The following is a 14979-nucleotide window of genomic DNA, read 5'->3' as shown; positions in this document are numbered from 1 at the left end:
GCCATGATGACTTTAAGGCAAGCAACGGGTGGCTACAAGGTTTCAAGAGCTGACACAATGTCATCGGAAAAGTTATCTGCGGCAAATCTGCCTCTGCAGACAGCGATGCTGCTGCTCCGTGGGTGGCTTATACGCTTCCTGGAATACTGAGTCGCTTCGAATCGGCTGAAATCTATAATGCTGACGAGACGGCTCTCTTTTATCAGATGCTTCCGGGCCACACGCTAGCACTTAAAGGAGATGACTGCCGCGGCGGAAAGCAGAGCAAACTCCGCGTAACAGTTCTACTGTACACCAACCTCGACGGCCCTGACAAGCGAGTCCCACTAGTTGTGGGAAAAACTGCCCATCCCAGGTGCTTTAAGGGGATGAAACGTATGCCTGTGAAATGTCAAGCGGAAAGGCCGTCAAGTTTGCCTACTTCTGGTCAATTCTGCTGCGCACCATGTTGAAGGCCTGCAGCTGTCTCACATCGAACTGCGCTACTTCCCAGCTAATTGCACATCACTAATACAGCCACTGGACAAAGGAATAATCAACAGTTTTAGATGCTGTTACCGGCGTCGACTGATACAGAAGCTTCTTCTGAACATCCGTCTGGAACGGGAGCTGAAGATCAATATTTATCAGTCAGTTGAAATTCTTGCTGCCTCCTGGCTAGAAGTCAGGGCAGAAGTTATTAAGAAGTGCTTTATGAAGGCAAGGATTACAAAAAAACGCACAGGCTGGTGCCGACGACGAGGAAGAGACTTCAGCTTCATCCGATATGGCCGAAGCGTGGGATGAGCTACGCAGCCAAGGTGGTGTCCCCGACGACGTCGACCTGAACGACTTTTTGTTTGCCGACAACGCCGCCGTAGCTACGGAAGAAATGAATCATGAGGCACTTGCCCAAAGCGTGCAAAATTCCGATGTCTGTGATGATGGTTCCTGTGAGCCAGATCCGTGTGACGGGCCCACCAGTAAGGAGGTGATGAACGCAATTGACGTGTTGCGCCGTTTCATCGGCTCGCGCAACGACGAAGGAGCATTACATGATTTAGCTTCATTGGAGCGCCGTGTTGTGCCTTCGCTCGTGCGGAAATAAGCAGAGATTACGCAGTTTTTTACTCTAAAATAAATGCCTGAAGGGTGAGTTCACATTCACTGATACTGAAGCCTCTTGGTTTCGTTTCTGCGTCATTCGTGCGAGCCTTCATACAAACCCTGCATGTAATGAAAAATTGCGAACTTTTGTCAACTTCGTTATATCCAGGTTCAACTGTAGATGTTTTGACGAGAGCATATCTGGCAATAAAAGGGGACCAGTGTGTTTAAAAAGAATTTAACAAGTTATATTTCGTGTTAGAAGTGCCATGGCATGCCACTGTTCTATTGCTGTAAAGGAGTCGGAACTTAGTCAGGCGTTGATCATTTCTATTTCCATCGCCTCCATCAGCGTGGTAATGGAAATAAAAATTATTCTATTGAGACAGGGTCGTGTTCTGTCATGTACCGATAGTGGCAAAAGTTATGGCGTATGTCTCAGCGTTATTTACTATGTCATTTCCAGTGACAGTGGGGTTCAAAAACTCTCGTTTCACGGGTACTGGGATGCTTGGTGCTGCCAGTATTTGAAGAGAATTTTCCTGTTGTCCTTACAACGTAACATCATCTTGTCCAATTGTCCCATTGTAATCTGGCTCTGTGGTCTTCAGCTTGGTGGCAGAGTGGACGTGCATGCCTTTTTCACCAGTGATGGCCTTGTCCTCTGAAGCGTTGAGTCTTCCAGGTGCCAGTGTAGCTGGTGGAAGGGTGGCGAGAATGGTGCCATTGTTGTCTCTGTGTTGCAGGCCTCCCACCAACTATGACCCCGCACCGGAGTTTCTGCATCCAGCCAAGGCACTACAGCAGAGGACGCCCTTTGCAGAACTGGAGCCTGAGGTGAGTTCTGGTCTCATCATTTATTTAGAGGGAGGGGAGCAGCGCGGCATTTTAGTGGAAGTAGGAATGTGGAGTCTAAGGAAAAGGGTTCACTTTAAATTGAAGACTGTGGAGCAGAAAATGGTAGGCGTAACGCTAAGAGACAGGAAGTGTGCTGAATGGATATACAGGAACAAAGGTAGAATAATGACATTCTAGTAGAAATCTAGTTGAAGAAATATGCGTGGGCAGGATATCCAATGCGAAGGCAAGATAACTGGTGGTCGCTTAAAGGGCCCCTGAAAAGTTATGTACTAAAACTAGAAAACGCACGTGAGGAGCAAGGGTATCCCGTCAGGTTTTTCCTCAATGCAAACAATTTTAAGCTAGCATCACTAACACCGGAAAATATTGCTTATCGAAAATATACACTATACTAGATGGCGCGCGCCACCACTCAAAGTATCATCATCATCACCTAATCATTGTTTTTCATCTCTCCTCTCAGAGGCGCTTGCATAGCACTCCATTCGTTCGTAGTAGTTGCCGCTCTTGCGTTTCCCGACCAAGCGCACTTGGCTCTGCGTGCACGTTACGATCTTTCCTACCACGTGCGTTTTGACCTTCAGTTTGAAAGTTCGTGTTGTGCTCCTGAAGTGAACATATGTGTGGAAGTGACGATGTCACTGTCAAAGAAATGCTGCTTCAACCCCGACTGGACAAACCCGGAAATCTCCGCACATGCAAATTGTATTAGGCCTGTGCCAAATGACCCAAATAGTGCTCGCTGCACAATGTGCTGCAAAAAGTTCTCCTTGAGCAACATGGGAAAACGGCAATTACTAGCCATGCTGAGAGTAAGAAACATCATGCTGCTGTGAAATCTCAGCAAAGCGCTTCCCAGACTCGGGTCGTCTCATTTTTCGAGACTGTGACAAATAGCGGCTTGCCTTCCGCAGCGCCAACGAGTGCTTCGTTCGGAGGTAGCGCTAGTGCTTGTAGCGCTCCGGAGCTGCGTCCAGCCACCACCACGGAAGCACTTAGCCCCTCTGTGAAGACATCAGTCAGTAGCTTTCTATTGAAGAATGAAGTTACTAAGGCCGAGATCATGTGGTGCTTGAACACTGTAATGACCCATGGATCTTTTCGATCAGCGGCAGCCTCTGCCTCGCTGTTTCCGTTTATGTTCCCTACATGTGAGGTCGCCACTAAAATGCAGCTTGAAAAGGACAAAGTCGGATACACAATTTGTCATGGTATTGGTCCATACTTTCAAGAGAAGTTGCTGACAAACCTTTCTAGCCTTCCTTATTTAGTAGTTGCATTTGATGAGTCGCTCAACAAAGTCACTCAGAAAGAACAGATGGATGTACTGATCAGGTACTGGGACCAAATTGATGCCACTGTGAAAACACGCTACCTAACCAAGATACTTTGTTGGGCGAGTTGGTACTTATTCATTATTAATATAAACAGCGCGAACACGAAGACAAAGGGCAAGATAAAAGAAAGCCACAGGACAGCGCTTGTACTGTGGCTTTCTTTTATCTTGTCCTTTGTCTTCGTGTTCGCGCTGTTTATACTAATAACACTACCTAACTTCGTGTTTCTTGGGGCACACCACCGCAGAAGATTTGGCTGTTGCTTTTAGGAAAGCCACAGAAGGTATTAATCAAACGAAGATATACTACAAGTGTCAATGGACGGGCCAAATGTGAACTTGAAGTTTCTGGGGTCCCTCAAACAAGAACTTAGAGAATCCGACTCAACCCACCAACTTCTTGACATTGGAAGATGTGGACTCCATGTTGTCAATGGTGCATTTAAAACAGGCCACTCTGCGACGCACTGGGATCTGGTAGCGTTTCTTTGTGGGAGCTATAATCTATTCAAGTATGTGCCAGCACATCGTGCAGACTATATCCACTTCACAGGAAGTGCCCCGTTTCCATTAAAGTTCTGCCCGGTAAGGTGGCTTGAGAATAGCAAGGTAATTTCAAGAGTGCTTGCTATTATTCCGAACTTGGTGAAATTCGTGGAATGCTCTAAGCAAGCGAAAAAGGCGCCAGCGTGTGCTAGCTACAGCATTGTTGAAAATGCAGTAGGGGACAAGATGCTGCCTGTTAAATTAGCTTTTATGCTATCAATTGCTGAAGATTTGGAACCATTTTTGGCTGAATTTCAGACAGACAAGCCTATGGTGCCCTTTCTAGCCCCTACACTGGATCGCCTGTTGTGGTCATTGCTCGCTAGAATCGTCCGGAAGGAAGTCCTGCAAGCTGCCAACACGCCCACCAAGCTACTTAGGATTGACTTGGAGAAACCTGATAACATGATTGCTTCTACTGCATTCAACATTGGGTTTGCTGCAAAAAATGAGCTTCGCAAGATCCCCACACCATCGCAGCTGGCTGTACTCAGCTTCAAAAAAGACTATTGCATTCGTAAAGAAGTGTTCACAAAAAATGGCTGAGGCTTAGCTTGGTTAAGCCTGGTCAGATGCGAAGCGTATTGATTGCTAAACTCGGCTTTCCATGGTTACACTTGGCTAAACCTTTCTTTCCTTGGTTACACGTGCTTTTACACGGTTTAAACTTGGAATGCACAATGTTTTCCCATCTCATAAAACTAGGTAATAGCATGACTCGTTCATCTCTAATCTAACTGTGTTACCAACACGCACAACGAACATGTCGTCCCCCAGGCCAACGATACTCGATTGCCACTGCGCGAAGATGTACGCAAAGCAAAAGCTCTTAGAACACCGACGTGCACGGCGTGCAACCGCAGCCGACGGTGCGAGCTGGACCCCCGTCTCTCCTTTGTCGTGACGTCAGCGTATCACGTGGTGTGACGTAGCATTCCATATTCTTTGCACGGCGTGTAACCGTCACGAAGGGCTGTGGTTTACCTCTAGCAATATGCTTCGCATAAAAGTGATGGAAAGGTCACCTTTACAATACAAGTTGACCAGAGGAGCGAGCTGCTTGGATCCGGCTATCGCATTGTCTCCAGAGGTTGGTGCAAAGCAACTGTGCATTGCTCTGGAGGTGCTAACAGAACACCAGTGGCTGACTGGTTTGGAAGCTGAGCGTACCCACCGTTCCTATGTTGAGGTATGCTCATTGAGCTCTGCACAGGTGTCATTGACCAACTTTGACAGAAACGAGCAGGGGCTGGACACGCTCTGGTTTGAATTGTGTTCACGCAACAATAAGGAGCTATTTTCCTTCATCAAGATCATTCTTAGCTTGTCCTATGGAAATGCAGCTGTGGAACGAGGGTTCTCGGTCAACAAAGAGTGCCTTGTTGAAAACCTGGAAGAGGAGTCGCTAATTGCGCAAAAAGTAGTGTATGACACAGTCTCGGCTATTCGAGGTGTGGCCAAAGTTGAGGTCACAAACACAATGATGCAAATGGTCCGCAGTGCCAATGCCTGATGGAAGGAAGACCTGCAAAGAAAGATGCAAGAGAGGTTGAACACTTCGGATGCTGAAAGGAAGAAGAGAGTGGCTGCTCTTGTAAAAGAGCTTAAACAAAAGAGGCAAAAGGTCATCGACGATGCACAGTTGCAGGCTGCTGAGCAATGTTTTTTTCTCTCTTTGACAGCAGATCAGTTGTTTGTACACCTGAATAAAATATTTTGCATTGTGCTTAATCTCTATCTATGCAATATATTCGTTTTAATGGCATTAGTCGAAGCTATTTTTCACGACTTCGGTCAGGGAATGTAATGGAAATAGTCAGGGAAAACCTGGAAAAGTCAGGGAATTTAAAAAGAAACACTTTGGTAGACACCATGTTAAAGCCGTCTTCCACCACCTAAGTGGTAGCGGATGCAATGACGGCCTACAACAGATAAAATTCGGTGGCTGGCTAGCCCCCGCCACAAGCAGCGTTGACCTATCGTCCCAGCTCCAGTAGGGCCAGGAACAGCCACCATTCACTGCCTTTTTTTTTCTATTAAGCAACAAGCCATGTTTAGTAAGTAGGCATTTAATTACCAGACAGCATCTTCAGGATCATGTCTGAGTTTTTGAGATACAGTCGAACCCGGATATATCGAATTTTGGTTATATCGAACTCCCGGAATATCCCCTTGAAAATCCCATGCAAAAGTATAGGAAAGCCGCGTCATATATCCAACTCAATTTCACCGGTCGTTTGATATATCGAACTCCGCACCACGCACTGGAAAGTGTGCCTTCCCCAAAGATGATCGCATCACCCTTGGCCGTTTGCCGCGTGACGTTTTCAAGCCACGCGCAGAAAGAATGAGAGGGGATAGTTCGACGACGGCTGGTCTAGGGCAGCGTCGCGCCCATTCCCCGAAGGCGCGCGCATCTGCGGTTATAGTTTTTCGCGCGCCAACACATGACGTTTGCAAGCCATGTGCGTGGGTGTGCCCATTCTTTTGCCGAGCTTTCTGTCTCCTTCAGCACGCGCTGCACATGCGCCAAGCCAACTCAGCCCGTTTTCAGACAGACGTCTGACGCTTTCTCCAGCGTGTGTTGCGAACCCTCTGCGCGCGGCGGCTGACGTTGCTATGGCGCCTGCGGACTTTGAGAAGCGGCAGTGTCTGTTTTTTTATTTATTCTTTTTGAGAGTCATCCTTTCTTATCGTTGTGCTGTTCGGACGTTAAGCGGCGGCAGTTTTTTTTTTTTTTTCTTGCGGGAGTCGTTTATTCTGCATTTATGAATGAATGAAAGCATGCGGTCAGCTGCTGCGATCATGACGCCTGCCCCAAGCGCGGCGTGATAAATCGAACCAGGCTTGTGCAATCAAGCCATCACGGGCACTCTGCCAAGTTCGCTCCCCGCCACCGCAGGAGCTATCAAAAGATAAACGCGCCCGGACGTTACCGCTGCGCAGCATCTTGGCACGCTGCCAAGCAATGAGCTGTGGATTAGACCACCCAAACGGAGTGACGCGCGCCATCGACACACAAGCGAAAATGCTCGCAGTTTCTGCCGCGGCAACACAGACCTTGTTTTGAGCTGCCGCGGTGGCTCGAGCGGCAAGAGGGACGCCGTTCCAACAAGCTTGAAATTTTTCGCTCTGTCGCTGCCGTTCGTCGCTGAGATCGCTCAATCGCTTGCTGTGAGCGAGCTGGCCTTTACGCATTTTTTTTTTTTTTTTACAAATTCTCGGGTGCAAAAGTGGGGGGTGGGTTCATTATGCAAGTGGGTTGATTACACGACAAATACGGTATCGTTTTTTCGCATCGTAAGTGCCATCACAAGCCAATTTTTGTATATTGAATTATCGATATATCGAACTATTTCGCGATCCCCTTCGAGTTCGATATATCTGGGTTCGACTGTATTTTGTTTTCGGTACGTCTTTTTTTGTCGACCACCAGTCGTCATCGTGGTCGCTGCCCATGGTTTCCAGCATCGGACTACATAAAAGCGGGCGCACGGATTGATAGAAAAATTCCCGGTTTCTTACAAAACTGTTATGGAATCTAACATTTTACACATTAATCTTTCCACTGCAATGAAAAAAAATCGAGACCTAAATTCCAGTGTTCTGTCCCTTTAAGTTGAGGACAACCCAGAGGGCTATGGAACGAAAAATGGTAGGGGTAACATTAAGAGATAGGAAGCGTGCAGAGTGTGTCAGAGAAATGACTCAAGTTACCGACATTCTAGTGGAAATCAAGAAGAAGAAATGGACGTGGGCAGGACATGTAGTGCGAAGGGAGGATAACCGGCGGTCGCTTAGGGTAACAAACTGCATTCCAAGGAAAGGATAGCGTAGCAGGGGGCGGCAGAAAGTTAGGTGGGCAGATGAGATTAAGAAGCTCGCAGGGGTCAAGTGGATGCAGCTAGCACAGAACCGGGTTAAGTGGAGAAATATGGGAGAGGCCTTCACCCTGCAGTGGGTATAGTCAGGCTGATGAAGATGATGATGATTTATGAGCGTGGTTGCAACCAGAGTTGAAACGCAGAGTTGCCTTGGCGGTTGGGTTTAGTTGGGACACCCGGCGCTTTGTAAAATGAATGCAAAATGAATTAAAAGTGGGCAGGACATGTAGTGCGAAGGGAGGATAACCGGTGGTCGCTTAGGGTAACAAACTGGATTCCAAGGAAAGGATAGCGTAGCAGGGGGCGGCAGAAAGTTAGGTGGGCAGATGAGATTAAGAAGCTCGCAGGGGTCAAGTGGATGCAGCTAGCACAGAACCGGGTTAAGTGGAGAAATATGGGAGAGGCCTTCGCCCTGCAGTGGGTATAGTCAGGCTGATGAAGATGGTGATGATTTATGAGCTCCAGCAACTGCCTGTGGTTGCAACCAGAGTTGAAACGCAGAGTTGCCTTGGCGGTTGGGTTTAGTTGGGACACCCGGCGCTTTGCAAAATGAATGCAAAATGAATTAAAACCCACCTGTGTTGTTAGTTGTCAGCGTGTGCCTTTCAGTGGACTAGAGAGGTGCACAGTTTTTTTTTTCCCCTCTGTGATCTCACATCGCTAACTGCAAGTGGACTTGTGTCGCTGCGACTCCGCTAGCAGCCGCCGTAGCAATCCTCCCCGCTGGCTCTCTCACTTGCAGCTGCACACAAGCTGTGATGTATAGTCACGTGATAAAAGCAGGCTCGCACTTAACTGGGCCATCTGCTCTGGGACAGAGCTCCTTCGTCGCCGGTCAATGGAACCGTGGAGCAAAGGCCCACGCTGCGCTGGCTGCCCAATTTTGGGGAGTAATGGGTCCATTAGCTTCCCACAGTTGGTAGTTCCTGCTATTGATTACGGGCATGCGAGATGCATTCTAATGCAGATTCAAAGTTGTACGAAAACAAAATGGCAGTGATGTGGCAATTTTTCCAAGCTTTTGACCTGCGATTGAGAGAACAAGTCTGAAAAAAAATGAGCAAGAGAAGTTTCAGACGTCTGAAATTTGAGCAACGTTGGAATTTGGGCTTGTTGGTTCATACTTCGGAGCAATAGCATTAAAGACAAGGGACAAAGATCAAGTAGGCACACGCTGTATGTGTCTGCTTGATCTTTGTCCCTTGTCATTTACGCTATTGCTCCGAAGTCTGAAATTTGGTCGGTGTTATACACTAACTCTATGAAGCACGTGATGGTGCCACAACAGAGCCGAACTTAGAAGTCAGGTCCGAAAAATCGGTTGGGACAGCACCTTACTAACATATTAGCCAGTGTTCATATCACTACGGTGTCTTTAGTTAGCAGCACAAGGGAGCAATGGTCGAGTTTGTTGTGTTGTCGAGTGGTTTAGACGTGGCATCCTTGGTTCGAGCAAAAGTGCTGCAGTTGATGTTGCCTGTTCATGTTTGCTATGCGTTTTCTTTCCCAGTGTCCTGATGAACGCTACCGCGGTCCCGAGTTACTGCGGACGATGTTGTCATTAGGCCTAGCTTGGTCAGAACTTCATGATTAGACTTAGGTGGCGGTATATTTGTAGCGCTTATGTTGTTTATGAACAGCCTTCTGATGATCGGTGACTGGACGGACTGCAGGAGCTTGATGAACTCAAGCTTGATAAACTCAAGCTTGATGAACTTTTAAATTGTTGGGCGTAGAAGCCCGTTTTGTTTTGTTTTTTAGTTTTAAACTTGAAACCCTGTCAGAAATCCTAATTTATCTGCAGTTTCACCTTGGGAGATATTAGGTTAGTTTAATTCGGTTGCAATAACTACACCTGTTCTGTTAAGTTCTGCGGCGATGCATTCGGTGTGCAGCGCCAGTTTCGTTAATTTAAGTGCAGCATTGCCTTCCTGGACGAATGGTAGAGTGCAGGCCTCGCTGTCTTCTAGTCTTGGCATCACCAACAAGCTGTGGTCGGCCATGTGTCGCTCACAAAGACCGGCACCGACGTCTAGATTAGCATGACAAATTTTCAAATGGCACATGGCAACACTTTGTTGCCACGAATGAGCCTTGACGCATGTGGCTTGAGCATTGTAATAAGTGGCGAAGAGACGAGTTATTTCACACATCAACGAGAATGATGCCCGAGTTTGTCAATGAAACGTCAATGCCTTCTTCACAACGCACCTGAAAAGTAGACACGTGCATGGGATATGTTTGATGCATGCTAGCACTTAAGTCGTGATCATGTGCGTCTTGTGCCAACTGCCTCAATTAAGATGCACTGTAGGTTTCGAGGCATGGAAACTTGAAAAATGGAAAAATCCTCACATTATTCGGGATTTGGCTCCAATAGATGAATACGGTGCAGAAGCAGTTATAAGCTGACTGCTTTCATATGTAGTCAGCTGTGTATGCTGCTCACATCAAACGGCTTCAACATTGAGAATAAGGTGACAGATTTTCAAATAGCTCATTGCAATGAATAGTTGCTGCGAACCAACCTCGATACATGTGTATCTTGCAGCAGTTGGTGATTTTTGAAACGGTGACATCTTCTACTGATCAAGACTGAAGTCAGTATGCATATCATACTATAGACAAGCGTCTTGTTTGTAAACAAAGGTGGCACTGTAATCGTCAGCGACATGGGGTGTAGAGAACCAAAGCTGGAGTTTGCTCCGCGACGCCAGCGCTCGGTTTCCAGCGGAGCGGAGAGGAACTACAAAACCTACGCGCATCCGCGCCCGCGCTGCGCGCGGCTGTCTGCGGAGTCTGCGCAGCCCGCTCGCTCGGGAGCGCGTGCTACAGGCAGCCGCACGTGCACGCGGAGCGGGAGAAGGAGAGTGAGGACAAGGGGGGATGGTCGTGCGTCTGTGTGCGCAAAGCCAGCGCTCTTTGCCAGTGGTGTTTCTTATTTTTGCTTTTTTCTGTGCCCCGGCTGACATAGAGGCTGGCTGGAGGCACGCTTTTTATAGGTGCTTTCGAAAGTGAGAAATTATAATTAATTGATCGCCACGGACATTGTTTCAAAGAGCGCTTGTTGGCAGGTTCAGACAAAAAAACAAACAAAAAAAAACATGAACGCGAATTCGGTACTCGAAGCAGAGGCAAGCGACAGGTATTTTGAAAAACTTGAGGCGGCACCTCTTGATGTCTCTTCCATGTTGTTCAGAGAATGAAGGGTCCAGCCTTCTCGTTGAGAATTGATATGCGTGTACACAGCGACGAGTGCTCCGGGCGCTGGTTGGGGAGCTTCCTTTCCATTTGTGACTGCTCACTTGAAAGGGGCCTATTCAACTCTTTGGGGACAGACGTTTTAGGCGATGCTGCCGGCGCCGTGGTGCCTGCGTTCGGCGCGTTTAGGACCCGTTCCCTACAAAGGCACAAAGCATGCCGCCTTACCCTTTGGTTCCTGCTGACAGCGGTCTGGGGGAGTTCGCTGCTGTGGCGCTGCCATCCGAAATCAATGACTTTATCTACCTTTACGATGAGAGGTTTCTTAACGACCTAGGTCACTGACGAGAAGCCGAGGCATGCCATTTTGCGGCAGTTTCCTCTCTCCACGAGACGAAGAGCGAGGAAATGCCTGACGACTTTCCATGCAGGCCGGGACATCTCTCCACGGAAACCTTTGTAGTCTTAATTCCACAGCTACGCTGTGCAATTCGTTTAGTTATCTTCTCTAGCGAATGTTTAGTTTTGAGCTCCCGAAGCAGGATCGCGTATGAGGATAGGACGTATGTGTTTTTCCTTTATAAGCGCCGAGTGATGGCATTAATGACATATATCTGTTTCTCGAGGCCGACTTGGCTCCGCGATGGCTGCTGTGGCACCGCCAGTTACAAACAGAGGTGCGAGATACGAGCGGTACGAGATACCTAAAAAAAAAAAACTACAACCATTGTTTCAACACGAAAGAGAGAAGAGAGAAAAACACTTTCACGAGTTTTGCGAAAAAGCGCGCCGTCACTTTTTTATTCCAGACTTTTTTTTTTTTTTTCTTGCCCCCTTTGTTGGAGCGCGACGGCGGCCAGAATGCGGTCGGAGGAGGAGAGAAACAACCGAGCGCGCGCGCGCGCAAACACGTACTGGAAAGCAGCACGGAGCAGACGACAGCACGCTTTTCTATGCGGTGGGGAGCAGACGACGCGGCCGCACTGCGCGGAGGTTTTGACGGGGTCTCCATGGAGGGCGCTGACGCACAGAGCGGCGCAGCGCCCCCTGGCCCAGGTTTTCTTCCCTGTAGGCAAAAGCGCCGCGTGCCTACACTGCGCCAAGCGATGCTGCCTTCTAAACCAGTTCACGCGTGCGAATATTCTGAGGTGTGCGTAGAATTCTGTGCGTAGAAATAGTTTTCTGTGCGTAGAAATAGTTTGGTTTATGCCTGTAGAGTAGTTCAGCACGTTATCAGCCGATTACTGCTGGAATTACCTGGCTTCCTTCTCCGTGGCCTCAACAGCGCGCGGCTATGGTGCAGGCGACGGCAGTGATCAAGTGATTAAGTTAAATAAATATGAGAAAGCGCAATGTATCAGAAAGACTAATAGTCAACACTGCTCAACTCCCGGGCCTATTCCTAGCGCATGCAAGGAGGACGACGATATGAATGACTGGAAGTGTGTTTTTCATATGCCGACTCTTTTGATTGCTGCTTCAAGCCCCTTCACTCTAAAGAACAATAATACCGGCAACAATAGTGAACTAGAAATCATATTTCTAGCTCACTGTACCGGCCACTTAAGTCATACAATTTCATATTTAATACGAACTCAATATTTTAGTTCATTGTAACATTCTCCTAGTGTGCTGCCAACTTGTTTTATCCTGCTCGATAGAAAAGACGTTTGGCGTCTGTCTCATCTTACAGACGTCGCCAAGGCCATTCACAGGTTACTATATATATACAGTCGTGCCTCGTTAATATGTACACATTGGTTTCCGACCAAAACTGTCCATAAAGCGAGTCATCCATAATAACGAGTCATGAATAAAAACAAAAAGGATTTTATTGAGAAAAAAGAATTGTAATTAACGACTGCTATTGTACATAACGGTGCGCACTGGACTCAAAATTTCACAGAACACTGGCAATTTTGAGTGCATTATCCTTGTCATTGTTGTCTTCGAAAAATTGTAGTGCAGTCTGAAGCGACTCGCTTACCATGACACCCGTGATGTTGGGCTTTGTGTTGGTCGAACTTTCGAGCACAAACTCCTCACTGGCCGATGAATCAGCGTCTGATTCTCTACTCGCCGCCACTTCTGAAATGGCCTCTTCACTGAGCAAAGTAGCCGCTAAGTAGCTGCTTGAGATTCTCCTGAGGCGAGGAAACATCTGAGCTGTCGATACTAGTCCCTCCCAGCTTGGATTGACTGAGATGGCTTTTGCCGCTTATATTCACAGATTTCTTCGCGCCTGCGTTCAGCTCTATTCTTTTGCGTTTAACTCCTACCATGCCAAAAGCCAGACTCAAGTTGAGGGTTACAGGTTCCTGATGCTGTGCACTTTTTTGCCTAGTTAACCATTCTGCCTTTTCGTTCTTCTGATTCTTTCCTTTTTGCTTTGTACTGTTTCTGTAAGGAAGCAAGAGAGTCAAGTTGGCAAGCTGCTATGCAGAGGGTTATCGAACATCCCATCTTCTTGGCACCGTTTTTATGTGTTCTCATAAAACAAACACTTCAAGCTGAAGTACAGTACAGAGCTCTGACCTTGTCAAGGCCGCATCGTTGACTCAAAGCGAAGCCGACATACGGACTGCCTAGTGTGCATAGTTTGGCAGTTCGGCAGCGCAACAGGGACGAAAACCAGGAGCATGAGAGGGAAGCGTGTCCAAGACGGGACGCCCGGTCCTGGTTGCGTGTTCATGCGTCGCCTTTCTTTTGTCGCTCTACTTTGTGAGTGTGTCTTAATTCTCACCGAAAAGCGTTAACGACTTCATGGAACACACATTGCGCTTTGGGGAAAGAAAACTTCAGTTCCCACCGCCACTGTAGGCACTTGTCTTTCTTCCTGTCATTTCTTACGCTTTTACCGGCTTCTCTGTTCATGTTCAGCAGAATTTATTGCAACCACAGTTTGCTGTTTTCCCGACTACGGCGGCACTTCCGCTGCACCCAGAAATCTCCTAGTTCCCCCCTTTCGGGGTCTTTCTTACGCTGACCCTTGGTTTGCTGTGTACGTTCTTCTCCGCTCTTGCACTCCCCCTCCCTTAGAACGGCGACACGCCCGCTTTGGTTCTTTGCAACCCCACAGGACTCGTTCAGGCATCCCGCTGTATCGGCTGTCGTGTAGGTTGGCGGGCGGCGCGCCCTTCTTTAACTTGCGTTCGGACTCCTCTGCTTTTTTTTTTTTTTTCAAGCACTGTCCATATGAACGAGACAAAAATACATGTGCCCAAGTGGGGCGCGTGCATTCCTCCCCTGTCCATTGTCCGGACAGCGAGTTCCCATATTAATAAGGCAAAAATACATTAAAAAGGTTTCGTCCCCAGAAAAACTGTCCATAATTCGGGTCGTCCATATTAACGGGGGTCATATTAACGGGGCACGACTGTACATGAAGGCCTGTAAGAATGCTCTCATTTTGTTCTCTTTGCTCTATAGGAGAGAAGCATGAGCGCAAATGGAACGTTCTCCACGATCGCTTGCAACGAAATTTGCGCAATCTGCTGAGCCTTTTTCAATATACATGGCAATTTTTTATTCAAATATGCGTCATCGTATTCTACTTATTTTGCACCCCTCATAGCCGATTCCACTTTGGGACATTAAACTCATATGTGCCATATATGCTGAAATGTCCTGCTCAATCAAAGCTAGGTTGTACATGGATATTTGTTTTGTTTGTCAGGGTTTTAATGACCTTCAAAAAGGAAATTTAAGAATATGTAAAATAACACTGCGTGGCTGCCCGGATCCTAACAATGTTTACTGGCTTTCTAGAACCAGCGATGAATATTCACTCATCAAAACTTGCGAAAGTAAAAACAGATAAAAGATACTTCACAACTCCAGGCCTGTTATTTCGGTAATATCGCGCTAGAGTGACCGCTCAAGGTAATTGCAGTTATTTTGCAGCAGCTTTTGTGGCCTTTTTTGTGGGAACATATGCATGGGCAGTACTGCATGTGAATAGAACTCACAGTGCAACGGACACGAGTTGCAGGCATTTGTTCTTGTGTTATTCGTCATGCCGCCGAAAAGCAATCACCACAATCTTGCTTCAGTGCAGAAGTGCGA

At 47.4% G+C, this 14979-nt stretch overlaps 1 protein-coding gene and 1 pseudogene across 1 annotated transcript in view; both read left to right on the top strand.

Annotated features, from left to right (window-relative positions):
• Bub1 (Bub1 kinase) overlaps positions 1-14979 on the top strand; it is a 158393-nt gene that overhangs the window by 89909 nt on the left and 53505 nt on the right. The window contains exon 14 of the mRNA XM_084580585.1: positions 1833-1923. Within this exon, the coding sequence (XP_084436711.1) occupies positions 1833-1923 (91 nt within the window). The remainder of the gene's footprint in view (positions 1-1832; positions 1924-14979) is intronic.
• On the top strand, positions 2583-5342 carry LOC146177798 (uncharacterized; annotated as a pseudogene).

This window comes from Amblyomma maculatum, chromosome 10 (genome assembly GCF_055883805.1).
Source record: "Amblyomma maculatum isolate TAMU_Amacu chromosome 10, ASM5588380v1, whole genome shotgun sequence".
NCBI lineage: Eukaryota > Metazoa > Arthropoda > Arachnida > Ixodida > Ixodidae > Amblyomma > Amblyomma maculatum.
Note: the sequence above shows the minus strand (reverse complement) of the source record. Positions and strands in the feature narration are given on the sequence as shown.